At 39.9% G+C, this 17,131-nt stretch overlaps 1 protein-coding gene across 4 annotated transcripts in view; it reads left to right on the top strand.

Annotated features, from left to right (window-relative positions):
- LOC115224125 (ADP-ribosylation factor GTPase-activating protein 2) overlaps nt 1-17,131 on the top strand; it is an 84,367-nt gene that overhangs the window by 67,113 nt on the left and 123 nt on the right. For 3 of the 4 annotated variants that reach the window (XM_036512952.1, XM_029794929.2, XM_036512951.1), the window contains 4 exons: nt 5,895-6,056; nt 8,941-9,055; nt 11,783-11,995; nt 17,088-17,131. The exon at nt 17,088-17,131 is cut by the window's right edge and continues 123 nt beyond it. In XM_036512952.1, coding sequence (XP_036368845.1) covers nt 5,895-6,056; nt 8,941-9,055; nt 11,783-11,995; nt 17,088-17,105 — 508 coding nt within the window. In that variant the 3' untranslated portion in view covers nt 17,106-17,131. The remainder of the gene's footprint in view (nt 1-5,894; nt 6,057-8,940; nt 9,056-11,782; nt 11,996-17,087) is intronic. The other variant, XM_036512953.1, reaches the window with a different exon arrangement.

A 17,131-nucleotide genomic window follows, 5' to 3' on the forward strand; every position in this document is an offset into this window, starting at 1 on the left:
ACAATGTTTCAGATGGTCACAGCTGGAATGTCTTTGATAGTCATTTACACCACTCAGACATTGTGAAAATGATACTTTATCGGAATGATAAGAATTGGTCAAAATGATCCTGAACCAAATTTAGTGCCTTACATGTTAATTTACATCCTGTTTTATGGTTTTGTAGCCAAACATCTGCCAGGTCATTTTTCTCTCCCTAAGTCCATGAAACTCAGTGCCTGTCTTCAAGCACATCATTCACACTACCCCTCCCCTCAACTAACTGACGTCTATATTGAAGTAAATATAATTATTATTAGATGAGATTAAGACAGTGAGATGGCCAAATTGTTGAAGCATCAAAGGCTGCAGGGAAAGGCCTGCAGTATTTCTTCCAGCTTGCTATGCTCTGAGTTCAATTCCTTCCAAGATAAACTTTGCAGTTCATCTATTGGTGGTCAATAAAATGAAATGCTGGTCAAATACTGAGGTTGGTTCCATTGACGAACTCCCACTGCCTAAAATTACTGGTCTTGTCTGAATATGACGCAAGGCCAATGATTATTAGACAAAGTTGTTTAGTTCAGGTCAATGATCTAAGACATACCAGATGTGGCCACTCCATTTTTTTTTAGTGTATCTAGCACTACATTATTTAATGTGCACTTTCTTTTTCGAAGCTGCTCGGTGTAGGTATGGCTGTGTGTAGGTACAGGCATGACTGTGACCTAGACACAGATGTGGCTGTGTGGTTAAGAAGTCCACTTAACAGCCACAAGATTTTGAGTTCATTCCCACTGTGTGACACCATCCATGGACACGTTTCTTCTACTGTAATCTAAGGCCTTTGGAGTGAAATTGTGCAGAAACTGTATGAAGGCCCTATGTGCGTGTGTGTGTGTGTGTCTTGAGATTGTTTACATGCTGTAGCATGTGATCAGTGTCACTGTTTAGGCAGTAGTGTCTTTGTTTGTGCTTGCCATAAAAGCGTGTGACACTGCTAAGCAGTTCATCTTGTAAAAGACTCGATTAATGATAATTACCATATCTGGAAACAAGTGAAGGCCGATAACAGAAAGGGTGTCTATCTGTAAAATACTGCCACAATAATTTTGGTTCAACCCATTCCAGCATGGAAAAAGGAGATGTAATTGTGAAAAACAAAAGTCATTGATAATTGTTGGATGAAATCTCATGATTGTGATCAGCATTTCTTTCTAGCAGCTTTATTTTTAGAATAGGTGGGGAAATTGTATAAATTACTTGGCTCTTTTCCTTTTTCCATTGAGTTTAGATCCTGCTAATAAAGGAGCCTCTATGTGGTTGCTTGGTTTGCTAGAAATAGCAACACAATACCGTTCTACCATCTTCCAAAAATAAAAAAATAAAAAGCAAGTGGGTACACAGGATAGATAACATTGAAACTGACAAGCAATATGTTGAGTTTGTCTTGGTTGAAATATCTTCTGACCATAGTTCTACTGGATTAGAACCAAGCTCAACTTAAATTAGGACTGGATGACCATTTCTCCACTCCCTTTCAATAAATGACAACTTCCTTCTCTGCTACAAGTGACCATACTTCATCCATCTCTCTAATCAACTATATCTCTTATTTTCTATAAATGACCATACTTCCTCCCCCTCTACAAACAATCATACTTCCTCCGCCCCTCTATAGATGACCATACAAATGTTTTAGCCTTGTGCCAATGTTACAGGTTAACCATATTATTTTCATTATCAGGAAGTTGAAAGGCCACAATTACTAACCACGAAGGGCAGTGAATTAACCGAATGGTTACTATATCAGACAAAACTGCTTTGTGGTATTACTTCTAACCCTTTATCTTCTGAGATCAAGTTTGCTTTTCATCCTTCCAGTTTCAATAAAATAAAGGACCAGTCAAGTATTGGGACCAATATCCTCAAATTTTTAACATTTTGCCTATGCTATGAATAATTGTTAGGAAGATGGTGAAGTATTAGAAATGCTAGCCTGACATAGTAAATGCTTTGTTAGTAGCAATCTGTATATCATTACGCAATGCAAATATGCCATCGAATGTCTGGAAACTGTGGTGTTTGTCTCAAGAAAGCATCTGGTATAGATGTATAGTGTTAAAAAACAAAGATGTATCAATAACAGTAGTGTCTAGCAGCTGTAGACATTTTCCATGTGTTGTTAGTATTTGCTCATGTTGTAAGTCGAAGCCCCGCTGTGGTTAACTTCTCTTTTATCTTTTTGAGGTTGTTAAAATAAGTGCTGGCCAAGTGGGGCAAGATTCCAGAGACTAATGACCTCCTGCTATGTGTGTGTGTATAATTATACATGATATTATTATTAACATGGTGGTGGAGGACAGTGGATTAGCAGAAATGTTCAAATGTCTGACAAAATACTTTTCGGGATTTCTTCTAGCTTTCAATGTCCTGAGTTCAAATACTTCTAAGTTTAGCTGTGCCTTTCATCCTTTCTGGGTTGATAAAATAAAGTACCACTCAAGTACTGGGCTTGATAATATTGTTGAGATTCTTCTCTCAAAATTGCTGGCTTTGTGCCTAAATTAGAAATAATTATTAAGGTGGGAGGTTAATGGAACCCTTAAGGCAATACAGTGCCTTGTGGGTTTATTTTTTTTTAACCAATCCTTTACACTCTGAGTTCATCTCCTACCTAGGTTTTTTTCTTTATTTCTCTCCTAGGGAGAGAAATAAAGTACCAATCATGTACTGAGTGTGAATTTAATCAACTAACCCCAAGTGCTACACCCAGCCTTGAGAATGGCTAGCCTTGTATCTAAATCAAAAACCATTATTATTTTAGAAGGGTGACAAGCTAGTAGAATTGGTAGAGCATCATAAAAATGTTTTGTTGTACTTGTTCTGTTCTTTACATCTTGGGTTCCAATCCTGCCAAGGTCGGTTTTAAGAGACTGTAAAGTATCAGTCAGAGACTGGAACTGGTGTAACTGATTAACTCCTCCCCTCGTGCCTAGATCAGAAATCATTATTATTGGGAAGCTGCTACATTCTAAGTTCAAATCTTTCTGAAGCCAACTTTGCCTTTTATAACTCCAGAGTCAATAGAATGAAGTACTGGTTATGTACTAGGATCAATCATCATCATCATCATAGATCCTGGCATGAGTTGGATAGTTTTTGACAAGAGCTGGCCAGGCAGGAGCCTGCACCAGACTTCTTGTGTATGTTTTGGCATGGCTTTTACAGCTGGATGCCCTTCCAAACACCAAACACTTTACAGTGTGAACTGGATGCATTTTAAGTGGCACCAGCACTGGCAGGGTCACCAGGTAACTTGCAAGACAAAGATCCTTTGAGAGTTGAGGGGGAGGGGCATTGGAGGAGGAGGTGATCTTGTGTCAGATGATGAATGGTTAGAGTGAGACAGAGACAATTGTCTTGCTGTAGGAGAGGTACATGGTTTCCCAGCAAGAGAGAGATGGTGGTAAAATGTCGTCATACTCACAAGGGATGCTGATCAATACAATCAACTATTTTCTCCTTGCAAATTCCTGGCTTTATGCCTGTGTCAGATACTATTACACGCCTTTCCTTCAGTCTATAGTTTTGCTTCAATATATAAATCAATATTGTCAGAAGACGACAATATTGATTTTTGTAGGTCAACAGGTCATCTGATTTTAGCTTCATTACCTTATATTCATCAGCAGCAACATTTAACATCCAATTTCTATACTTTCATGGGTTGGATGGAATTTGTTGTGGATTTTCTATGGCCAGATTCCCTCCTTGTCACCAACCCTCATTTGTTTCCATTTAAGTCAATATTTAACCATGGCCAGACATTTTCAGGAAACTTTGGAAGTGAAGGACACTGCTTGCATCACAGTGATACTCATTTACATCTGTAATATGATGGGAAGGCAAGGGGGACAGTCTCACTCACACATACTCACTCACATGTGCCTATATTCTCAATTCAAATCCTGCCACAATTGACTTTGTCATTGATTCTTTCAGGGTCGATGGTACAACCACCAGTCTTACACTAGACTCAAATTTGTCAGTTGTATTGTCAGTCAACTTGGTGGCTTGAGTCAGTGTGGGAAATCAGTAGAGTAACGGCAAGTTTAGTAATGTACAGTCTTAAGTTATGTCCCTTGATGTTCTGAAGTTAAATTTCACTGGGGTCAGATTTGACTCTTCATCCTTACAGTGTTAAAATGTATCGCAGCCAAATATTGGTGTCAGTTTCATCTGTAAGAAAGCAGGAAAGAAAAATGAATAACAGCATCATTTCGAGTATTTTGATATAAAGAAGAAATGGCTGTTCCACTGCAGTCATTGATATGAATAAAGCCTGGCTGAATGTGGCAGATAATTGAATGAGAGGAGCACTGGCTGAAGGCATCGTTTATTGATGAATAGATGATAGAATTTGATGAGGCTGGATGCCCTTCCTAAAGCCAACCTCTTTACAGAATGTTCTGGGTGCTTTTTTTTATGGTACCAGCATTACTACTCCCCATCTCAACAGAGATGGGAAGTAATATTGAGGGAGGTAGCTTTGACCTTCTTTCAGTTTCTATGTATCAAATCCACCCCTAAGATTGACCTGGGGCTGTAGTAGAAGACCTTTATCCGAGGTGCCACACAGTGGGACCAAACCTGAAACCATGTGGTTGGGAATCAAACTTCTTAACCTGCACCATCTTAGCCACCCCTGCACCCAGTTTATTATTCATTTTCCTGTTGTTGCCTCATAAAATTTAGATTGAAATCTCATTTGCATTCGTTTCTGTGTCTTGAGCTTAAATTGCAAACGTGCAGAACCCCCCCCCCCACTTGCTCTTTAGGTTGTACAAGTTAAAACAATATTATCTCATGTAAGCAATTATTAATGTCTGGAATTGTCTTGAAGAACGACAGGACATTGGTAATTATTAGAGTAATCAGCTCTACATATTCTGAGTTCAAATCCCACTGTGGTCTTTTTGGGATCGATAAATGAAGACCCCCCCCACCATCATAGGTGAGCAATTGAGCATCAGACATTATGCCTCGTGGTATCTGTTACAACTCTTTGCATTGAGTCCAAATTTCACTTCCTTTCACTGGGCCTCTGGAAATGATTCTGACGGTGTATCTGCCACTTCCTAAACTGAAATAAATGCTAAAGCAAAGTTGCAGAACTGCTTTCATTTGAGTCATATCTACACACGCATGCATGCACCCACACACACACACACACACACACACACACACACACACACACACACATACAGTTTTTTTTTTAAATTGAAACTGGACTTGAGAGTTTGTCTTGTGACCAAGATTGAAGTGGCATGAACGAAGACAAACTTTCAACTTCAGTTTTAATAAAAGAAAACCTATATCTTCTATAATGTGTGTTGGTTCCAGTCATTGGACTGCAGCCATGTTGTATTGCTCATTTCAAGATTCGATTGTATTGATTTAGTTTTAATTGATACTATTTTATCAGTTTCTATTTGTTGAAATGACAAATCACAGTATACTGGTTTTTGAGTAGTTTAAACATATGCAAGCTACAAATATGCATGCAGCAGGCTTCCATACAGTTTTTATCTACCAAATTTTACCTAGAAAGCATCAATCAACCTGAAACTCCACAGTTCAACTCTGTGGCATCTTGCCCAAGATGTCATACAGTTATGCCTGTATAAATTAAATCTTTTACATCAAATGTTCTTCTTACTATTAAATTTGGATTTTATAAGGTTAAAACAAATGAGTTTTGTATTGTGGAACCAATGTTCTTCTCCGTGGGTTTGTATTGGAAAATGTCAATAATCTCTAATCAATTATATAAAGTGTGATGCCAATGTTTCTTTTCTCTTTTTCCTTTTTATGGTGTGTTTGTTCCTGCATGTCTCTGTACACACCTACAGGTACCGTGATGGTATGTTTGGCAGCAGCAGCAGTGGTGGTGGTAGTTCCAGTTCAAATTCCAAATGGGGTTATTCTAACCGAACTGGTTCTTGGGATGTTGATAGATTTGAAACTAAAACTAGTTTTACAGACCCAGTTCCCAGCTATGATGATTCTGATAAGTAAGTACTTCACATTACCTTCTTCATCTCTCTCTCTCTCTCAGTCTCACACACACACACACACAGTGTCTCTCCTTTTCTCCCTGCTCTTTATTTCTCTTTTCTCTCTCCCCTCTCTTCTCTTTTTCTCTCTCCTTTCTCTCTATTTCTCCTCTGTCCTCCTATCTCTCGAAGCATTTTCCTGGCTCTCCCTCTTCCAGGGGTTCCTTTCACTGTAAACAATTAGCACATCTTTCTACAGCTGCCCTTCCTCTAAATACATCACATATCCAAACTAACGTACACTGAATGTGTCTTTGTACTTAGTGTTAACCTTCACCTTGCTGGCACACATGTAGAGCAAGTTGCCATTCAGTCTCCCACACATGTGGTGAAGTACAGGTTACATGACAAAAGAAATTCATTTCACAAAATATACACAGATTGTAAGAGTTGGAAGCAGAGCCAAACACAGCCACTCTGATTCTTTCGTGTGCTGGTTGAGGTAGTTGTTACTACTGCAAAATATATTCAAATTCAGAAAACTTGCTCCACATGTGTGTGTAGGTTTAGTGGTTAGGATGTCAAACTCGTGATCTTGTGGTTGTGGTTTCAATTCCCAGACTGGTGGCACATGGTGTACTTCAGCAAAACACTTTGTATCACTTTACCCCAGTCCACTCAACTGCACATGGGTCACCCTGTGATAGACAAGCATTCTGTTCCGGGGAACATCAGCTGACCTCACTGGCCAGTGGCATGGCATCATTTGAAAGCTGCAACAATGCAAGGAAGCACATTGTGACCAGCAGTGTGTAACAAAATCTGATAGTCTGGTCGGATATAGTGATACATGGCAGCAAGGTGAAATTTAGTTATAAGAAAAGGGAAAAATTAATGCTCCTTGTCTTGGGTATGAAGGAGGCAGCTTGAGTATAAAGCTGTGTCAGCTGCTTATAGAGGAAGAAACCTGTAGAAGAGGGAGACCCATGGAAATGTGGGCTGAAGTAGTGAAGCTTATATTCAGGATGACCACATAAATAGTATAGTTAGCACTACGAAATACATAGAAAATACATGACCCTAGTATTTAAGCAATTGGGCTTGCAATCATAAGATTGTAGGTTTGATTCCTGCACAATGTATCCTTGGTCAAGGTACTTCATTTTTCCTTGCTACCATCCAGCAGAAATGAGTATTAAGATAGTGTGCTTGGTTATCTAGTGCAGCATTGTTAACAAACATGGTACAACCAAATGCCCTCTGCCACACCTCACATGGGGTATGTCCAGCAGTGAACTCTTCTTCACCCATTTTTAGCTACAAAATACATTCTTACTGATTATTTATTGAATGAGACAGTTGTGGAGGCTCACATACAGCACTTCAAGTTTCAGTATCAAGGATTTGCTGATTGCTGCACTTCTTCAGCTGTTGTAAGTCCAATGCCTGTAGCATCATCAATTACAAACACACATATGTAAAAATGGTTTTCACCCTTTAGATTTCGGTCCTGCTGAATTGCTACTTTCCAGGATTTATTTTTAAAAATATGATACTTATTTTATCATTTTCTATTTGTTGGACTGCCAAATTATGGCATTCTGGTTGTTTTAGCAATGTAAACATAGTTGCACACACCCATGCATTCATGATAGGCTTCCATACAGTTTCACTTACAAGGTATTGGTTGGCCTGAGACTATAGTAAAAGACACCTGCCCAAGATGCTACACAGCAGAATTTCAGATATTGACCACATATGCACTTATAGTAGTTTATACTATAGAATACATCAAAATATTGACCACACACGTAGATATAATAGCTATACAAAATATATTGAAACATTAACCAAATACATATTTGTAATATTGACCACATTTGACCTAATTCACCCGGTTTGAATTCTATATTGAAACTGTATCACTTCTCTTAACGCTGAATATCTGTTTTATGTCCAATTTATTTTTTCCCCATTCTGATATGGGTTGGACACAGATTTAATGCAGGATGTTATGGCCAGATGCTCTTCCTGTTGTCAATTTTTACCTGTTTTTCAAGCAAGGGATAAGTGACCTTAGAAATGTCAAGAGCATCCTAAATAAATCTCTAAATGTGTGGGATGCATTGTTGTTAATAAAAATTAAAATTTTCTGGTCAAATAAGCCTTATCTTTAGTCGTTGTCAGTTTTTAATACTCCTGTCTACACAGCAAGTTGGCTGAATTGTTACTGTGATGGAAAAATGCTCAGCAATATTTCTTCCAACTTTACGCTCCAAGTTCAAATGCTGCCATGGTTAACTTTGCCTTTCGTCTTTCTAGGGTTGATAAAATACATAGCAGTTGAGCACTGGGGTCGATGTAATCAGCCCTTCCCCCAAATTGCTGGCCTTGTGCCAAAATTTGAAACCAATATTTATACCTACATTTTTATATTTCTGAGATGTGGGATACTGAATGTTTACGTTAGAATGACAAAAGACACTTGAAGAAGGTTGAAGAATACACAGCCAAGATGGTGAAAGCATCAAGATGAAGGCACCACTCCAACTTATGTAAACAGTGTATGTTATATCTACACTAGGCATCAGGTATCTTATTGCTTGATGATCAAACCAGTGAATTTTACTTCTGATCTCGGGGCAGTCACATCCTTATCTCTTGTGTCACTGACCAATATACTTCTACATGCTAAACTTTTTCTCTCAAAACTTTAGGTGTTCAAACATGCTAAACATTTCCATACATTCATTCATTTCTACAATAAGGCACTCCTTTTAATCATGCTGCTGTTAACAAACAACTACACACTCACATTTACTCCCCAAATATCAATCTCTGATCTTAGTATCTGTGGTATACAGCTCTTTTGTCTCCTCTTATATCTGCAATCACCTTGTAGGCCAAGCCGCAACAGAAAAGTTGTTGAAGTCGAAACCTCTAGCACTGCTCAGAACAAATTTGGCAATGCTAAGTCAATATCATCGGATCAGTTCTTTGGGCCAAGAGACCCTGCGGTATGTAATTTCTTATGTAATTTTTCTTTCTGAAATTTGTGTGTGTGCAGGCATTAGCATACACACAAACATTTTAACAGGATTAATGTTTAAACAATTGTGAGATTATGCTTGCTTTTTATATATATATATATATATATATATATATATATATATATATATATATAATCTTGTTCATTCATTTACTGTAACTTGTTTTTTTTTTTGCTATTATGTCTTGCACAGGAACTGATTTTTCATACAAGATTCCAAAGCCTAATGCTCTTCTTGTCAGTCCTCTCCTGATTTTTCAAACAAGGGGTATTTAAATTCTACTTGTCTTCAAAAGTGCTGAGCAACCAAACATTATCAACATCACCACTACTTTGCTTAAATAGTAACAAGTGAAACGTCAACATTCACACTCATTCTTTCTCACACACACGCGCGCGTACTCACACTCATATATGTATGTGTGTGTATATATCATCATCATCATCATTTAATATCCGCTTTCCATGCTGGCATGGTTTTGATGGTTTGACTGAGGACTGGCAAGCCAGAAGACTGTACCAGGCTCTAATCTGATCTGGCAGAGTTTCTACAGCTGGATGCCCTTCCAAACGCCAACCACTCCGAGAGTGTAGTGGATGCTTTTATGTGCCACTGGCAGGAGGGCCAGTCAGGTGGTACTGGTGACAGCCACGCTTGAATGGTGTTTTTTATGTGCTACCTGCACAGGAGCCAGTCCAGAGGCACTGGCAACATCCTTGCTTGAATGTCATTTTTCATGTGCCACCGGCACAAGTGCCAGTAAGGCAACGCTGGCAACGATCACGCTCGGATGGTGCTTTTAACGTTCCACTTGCACGGGTACCAGTCAGGCAGTGCTGTCATTAGCCACGTCAGCAAATTTGATTTTGATGGTAATTTCACTTGCCTCAACAGGTCTTTGCAAGCAACACATAAGTAGGCTGGTTACACTGCTGGCATAGGCCACAGGTTATGGTCTCACTTGGATTGCTGGGTCTTCTCAAGCACAGCATATTTCCAAAGTTCTTGATCACTAGTCATTACTTCAGTGAGGCCCAATGTTCAAAGGTCGTGCTTCACCACCTCATCCCAGGTCTTCCTGGGTCTACCTCTTACATGGGTTCCCTCAAATGCTAGGGTGTGACACTTTTTCACACAGCTGTCATCCATTCGCACCACAGTTGTCTCTCTTGCACACCACATCTGATGCTTCTTGGGTCCAACTTTTCTCTCAAGGCACTAACACTCTGTCGAGTATGCGCACTGACATTACACATCCGTCAGAGCATACTGGCTTCATTCCTTGCAAGCTTACGCATGTCCTTAGCAGTCACCCCCCCATATTTCACTGCATGTAGCATGGCTGTTTGTACACATGCATCATATATCTACCTTTTATTCTGAACGAGAGGCCCTTTGTCACCTGCAGAGGTAGGAGCTCTCTGAACTTTGCTCAGGATATTCTTATTCTAGCAGCTACACTTTCAGCACACCCGCCCCCGCTACTGACTTGGTCACCTGGGTAATGGAAGCTATTAACTACTTGTAGTTTTTCTCCCTGGAATGTGACAGAAGTTGTTCTCTGTACATTTCCAGTGTTTATTGCTCCTGAGCATCTGCCACATACAAAAACTATATACTAGATGTACCTGTAACCCATTGAGTCACAATCACTCCAAGTTGAAAATGTTTAAGCACAGCAGCAAAGATAAAAATACTATTATAGTAATCGTTATCATCTTAATCAAAGAGCAGAAAAACAAGCAGAGAGTCCCTTCTATGAGTTTATTTCAAACTCCATGTTATACCTATAGAAGCCATCTGACAGCACAAGGAGGAAACGTAGTCCAAAATTTTCACAATGCAACTACAAATTAAGGGAGGCAAAAAGAGAGCATTGTAATTTTCCTTTTAAGAAAAAAAAAATAAATAAAGTTGGAAAATGTGGCTTTGAAGTTCTTGTAGAATCCATCTGGTTTCATTCCAAAGCTTTGCTGGATTCAGATTCCTTAGCAATCTAATTGGTGAGCCAACTTTCAATTCCAACCTATGAGGGGGCATACTAGAAAATTATTGAGAATTTAAAAATCCCAATGAAAAATGTGTGACATTAGCTTCTCCATATGGACTGTCAACAGATCTATACTCTTTCAGCTCTCCTGGAAAAAATTTGGTTTATTCTTAAGAGGTCATTCTTTGTGACTAATATGCAATTCTTTGGATCTTCAAATGAAGGCCTTTTTGGTGGCATCTGGAAAAAATATACTTAGAGAGAATTTCTATCTTTCAGTCCACAGCACTCTGAAAATTGCATAAATGATTAAGGGAAGAAAAAAGGAAAGTAAGAAAAAAAAAAGGACGGATGGTGGTAGTTGCGATGATTCCGAAGTTCCACTGCTGCAATACTGACATTTTTAACTTGATTTTTTATTTATTTGTGTGGTCTTAATCCCACATTACAAATCATTGCCAGCTTAGGTGCTTTATATATATTTATAAAACTACACTCTTGGCGTAGTTGGCATTAGGGAAAGGCATCCAGCTGTAGAAACTTTGCCAGATCAGATTGGAGCCTGGTGCAACATACTGGCTTGCCAGCCCTCAGTCAAACTGTCCAACCCATGCCAGCATGGAAAGCGAATGTTAAATGATGATGATGATTTTATATTTTTATTTCACTGTTAATGAGCAAATGTTATGTGTTTTGTCTTTCAGATGGAGCACAAAGCGACTTTGAGCAAGTTTGCAGGCAACTCAAGTATCTCCAGCGACGACTTCTTTGGAAGGACTTCACGTGGTTCCAATTCGGATTCCGGCCAGTACTCCGGAACTGACCTCTCTGACATCAAGGAGGGAGTCCGACAAGGAGTTACTAAGGTAGCTGGCAAGTTGTCAAGCCTCGCCAATGGAGTGATGTCTTCATTACAGGTATTTGTTTGTTTGTTATGTTGTTTAATCCCAGATCAGCTCTGAGGGAGTAGATCAATAGCTTTCCAACTGATGTGAATCCTTCATGTATTTGCTCCAATTCACTCTGCACCAGGTTCTAATCCAGTCAACTTTATCTTTTATCTTTTCATAAAGATAGCCATCCGTATATCATACTTAATGCATACACACTGTTTATAAACTAGTGATTGGGTTGGACGGTTCGACCGGGGTCTGGGAGGCCAGAAGGCTGCACTAGGCCCAGTCTGATCTGGCAATGTTTCTATGGCTGGATGCCCTTCCTAACACCAACTACTCCATGAGTGTAGTGGGTGCCTTTTACATGCCAGACGGGGCTGGCAAATGGCCACGGTCAGATGGTGCCTTTTACGTGCCACCGGCCAGGGGGTCCAGGCGAAGCTGGCAACGCCCATGATCGGATGGTGCTTTTTACGTGCCACCAGCACGGGGGCCAGGCGAGGCTGGCCACAGCCACGTTCGGATGGTTCGCTTACGTGCCACTGGCACTGGTATCACAGCTACAATTTCCATTGATTTTGATCGATTTCGATGGAATTCAAAATATAAACAATAACAAACCATAAAATAAATTTATATTTTTCAAAAAGAAGCCAGTAAGATGGAAAATATTTATTTTTGTATACTTCCACTTTATTTATATTTGAAAAGTTTTCTCCTAATTTTTTTAATTGCAAAGTCTTTGATCAGATCCTCAATGTAACACCATGAACACTTTAAAAATATAGTTCTGATCATCATATATATCATTTTGAATATTATTTTAGCAAGTTTAAAATGACCCCTTTTGCCATTTCTGTAGTGCCCCATTTCTCTTGATGCCTTAAGCACATACTTATTTTGCTTAATGATTAATCTAGTGTGGCATGTAACACGAATTGTATCATTAATTAACATTATTAATTAACTTAGCAGTTGATTCCATGGAAATTCTGTGGTTATTTTGAAAACTGCAAATTACTAAGGAGTGAATAGAGAACCCTGGGATACATAATTGTTTTGAAATTGCTTTCTTGTTTTGTTTTTAAATCATTTGATTCTCTAACACTCTCTATAGCATAGATGTCCACAAGCATCTCTAATCAGTAGTTATGAAATTCCTTATGGTTGATTAGAAGATGCACATAAGCATCTCAGGGATTTCACAACATTGCAAGCGGGGCACATATAAGCATCTCTGGGATTTCACAACATTGCAAGCGGGGCACATATAAGCATCTCAGGGATTTCACAACATTGCAAGCGGGGCACATATAAGCATCTCTGGGATTTCACAACATTGCAAGCGGGGCACATATAAGCATCTCAGGGATTTCACAACATTGCAAGCGGGGCACATATAAGCATCTCAGGGATTTCACAACATTGCAAGCGGGGCACATATAAGCATCTCAGGGATTTCACAACATTGCAAGCGGGGCACATATAAGCATCTCAGGGATTTCACAACATTGCAAGCGGGGCACATATAAGCATCTCAGGGATTTCACAACATTGCAAGCGGGGCACATATAAGCATCTCAGGGATTTCACAACATTGCAAGCGGGGCACATATAAGCATCTCAGGGATTTCACAACATTGCAAGCGGGGCACATATAAGCATCTCAGGGATTTCACAACATTGCAAGCGGGGCACATATAAGCATCTCAGGGATTTCACAACATTGCAAGCGGGGCACATATAAGCATCTCAGGGATTTCACAACATTGCAAGCGGGGCACATATAAGCATCTCTGGGATTTCACAACATTGCAAGCGGGGCACATATAAGCATCTCAGGGATTTCACAACATTGCAAGCGGGGCACATATAAGCATCTCAGGGATTTCACAACATTGCAAGCGGGGCACATATAAGCATCTCAGGGATTTCACAACATTGCAAGCGGGGCACATATAAGCATCTCAGGGATTTCACAACATTGCAAGCGGGGCACATATAAGCATCTCAGGGATTTCACAACATTGCAAGCGGGGCACATATAAGCATCTCAGGGATTTCACAACATTGCAAGTGGGGCACATATAAGCATCTCAGGGATTTCACAACATTGCAAGCGGGGCACATATAAGCATCTCAGGGATTTCACAACATTGCAAGCGGGGCACATATAAGCATCTCAGGGATTTCACAACATTGCAAGCGGGGCACATATAAGCATCTCAGGGATTTCACAACATTGCAAGCGGGGCACATATAAGCATCTCAGGGATTTCACAACATTGCAAGCGGGGCACATATAAGCATCTCTGGGATTTCACAACATTGCAAGCGGGGCACATATAAGCATCTCAGGGATTTCACAACATTGCAAGCGGGGCACATATAAGCATCTCTGGGATTTCACAACATTGCAAGCGGGGCACATATAAGCATCTCAGGGATTTCACAACATTGCAAGCGGGGCACATATAAGCATCTCTGGGATTTCACAACATTGCAAGCGGGGCACATATAAGCATCTCAGGGATTTCACAGCATTGCAAGCGGGGCACATATAAGCATCTCAGGGATTTCACAACATTGCAAGCGGGGCACATATAAGCATCTCAGGGATTTCACAACATTGCAAGCGGGGCACATATAAGCATCTCAGGGATTTCACAACATTGCAAGCGGGGCACATATAAGCATCTCTGGGATTTCACAACATTGCAAGCGGGGCACATATAAGCATCTCAGGGATTTCACAACATTGCAAGCGGGGCACATATAAGCATCTCTGGGATATTTTATGGCTGTCTCTAAGCGATGCGTTCATGTGCCACTCGGATACCACAGCTATAGAAAAGAGACACTTATATGTGCCTGTCGTGTGGATAGTGTTAATGATATAAAACTTCACATAGGTTGTACTGAATGTACAATCTGAGGAGAGAACATCTCAGAAAGCTATGCTTCCTTGTTATACACTTCTCACATCTTCTACCTCGGGAGTTGTCTATTATTTTTTCACTTTACATGAAGTAAGCAACTACAGGATGAAACTGAAAACATAATCTAGTTATATTATTATTCTGCTGTTGTTTAACTAAATCAGTGAAGTTTTAATATGCTATATTACATTCATATTTTCATATCAGAGTAAAGTTCAAATTGGCTGGACTTGAATGCACGCTCCCAAGGAACAAAGTGCAGTAGCTGCACCACTGAGCTATGGAATCTATAAATCACATCAGTGATGTTGATGCTGGCATAGTTCTATTGTTAAAAGGTTCACTTTGTAACCGTGGTTCAGCCCTACTGCACCTTGGGCAAGTGTTTTCAACTAGAGCTCTCAAGTTAATTAACTCTTTAGCATATATTTGGTTCAAATATTCTACCTGTTTTCTGTTCAAACATGACCTTCGAACATTGGGCCTCAGAGGTAATGACGAAAGACCGAGATCTCTGGAGATATGGTTTCACATAGCAGCCCCAGCCCATCACAGAACGGCCTGCTGTGCTCACCTTGGATCGTAGGGCGATCTGCTGTACTTGAGGAGACCTATTGAGTCAAGTACATCAAAATAAAAATAAAAATCAAATGGAAATTGTAGCACGGTAGCACGTAAAAACCACCAGTGCCACCTTGATTGGCTTCCGTGCTGGTGGCATGTAAAAAGTACCAACCGATCATGGCCACTGCTAGCCTCCCCTGGCACCTGTGCAGGTGGAATGTAAAAAGCACCCACTACACTCACAGAGTTGTTGGCGTTAGGAAGGGCATCCAGCTGTAGAAACACTGCCAGATCAAAATGGAGCCTGGTGCAGCCTCCTGGCTTCCCAGACCCCAGTCGAACCGTCCAACCCATGCCAGCATGGAAAGCGGGCGTTAAACAATGATGATGATGATTGAAATCTCACAGCTATGATATAATGCATGATTAATTCAAAGCAGTGTGAATAAATTAGCATAAAATTTGAGAGAGTAATCTGAAAGCTAAAGGGGTAAAGCTTTGAATGAGATTCGGTGAACAGAAATAATATGAAAGTGTGTCAGTGTGTCACACGACCACATTACCAACCAGACTATTCAGACGTTGTGCATTGCTGGTCACAGTGTGGTGCCCAGTCGGGGAATTGAACCCACGATCAAATGGTCACTCTAACCTCTAAGTCATACACTTTTACATGATGAATGTGTGTGCGTTGTATATTATATCCCTTGACTATCACAGGTGTTATGTTCCAATACCACCCACGACAGGTGGAAATCTGAAAAGTAGAAACAGTAGTGTATGTTTTTTTTCTATTATTTTTATAATTTGTATAGATTTATTTTATTATAAATGCAAAACAACACCACTCGGGAGGTATCGAGGTAAGCTTAAATGATAAACCACAATAAGTGAACGGCAATATGGCGAGGGATTACTGTGTGTGTGTGTGTGTGGTAAGAAGTTTGCTTCCCAACTACATGGTTCTGGGTTCAGTCCCACTGCTTGGCACTTTGGTAAAGTGTCTTCTACTATATCCTCAGGCCGACTGAAGCCTTGAGAGTGGATTTGATAGAAGCCCGTTGTATATATGTGAGTGTGTGTATGTGTTTGTCCCCCATCACCACTTGACAACCAGTGTTGGTGTGTTTACATCCCTGTAACTTAGTGGTTCAGCAAAAGAGACTGATAAAATAAGCACCAAGTTTAGAAAAGTAAAAAAAGATAAGTACTAGGGTTGATTTGTTTTACTAAAACTCTTCAAGACAATGACCCAGGATGGCCATGGTCGGATGACTGGGACAAGTAAAAGATGTGCCTGAATGAGTGGCCACTGCTAGTTTTTCTATTGATGTTGCCACTGATGTGGCCACCACAACATAGCAGTTTGGCTTCGAGACGTTGATCAATTGATTAGCAAACTTCAAAATAATCACTGGGCTTCATGTACTTGCTTAAACCATCTCAGCAAGTTCTGCTACAAAATAATATAAGTGTTGTACCTCTAGTAGATTGTATCTTTGATTTCATTCCCTAAAAAGCAGGTAGAAAAGTCCCATTTTCTAGACATGGGTGGACAGACAACGGTTTATTTGTTTCATGCTTTTCTCATTTTTGTATCTTTTCACCAGGAAAAATATGGCAGTTGATGTCTCACATTTGTCTACACTTGATT

This window comes from Octopus sinensis, linkage group LG24 (genome assembly GCF_006345805.1).
Source record: "Octopus sinensis linkage group LG24, ASM634580v1, whole genome shotgun sequence".
Taxonomy (NCBI): Eukaryota; Metazoa; Mollusca; class Cephalopoda; order Octopoda; family Octopodidae; genus Octopus; species Octopus sinensis.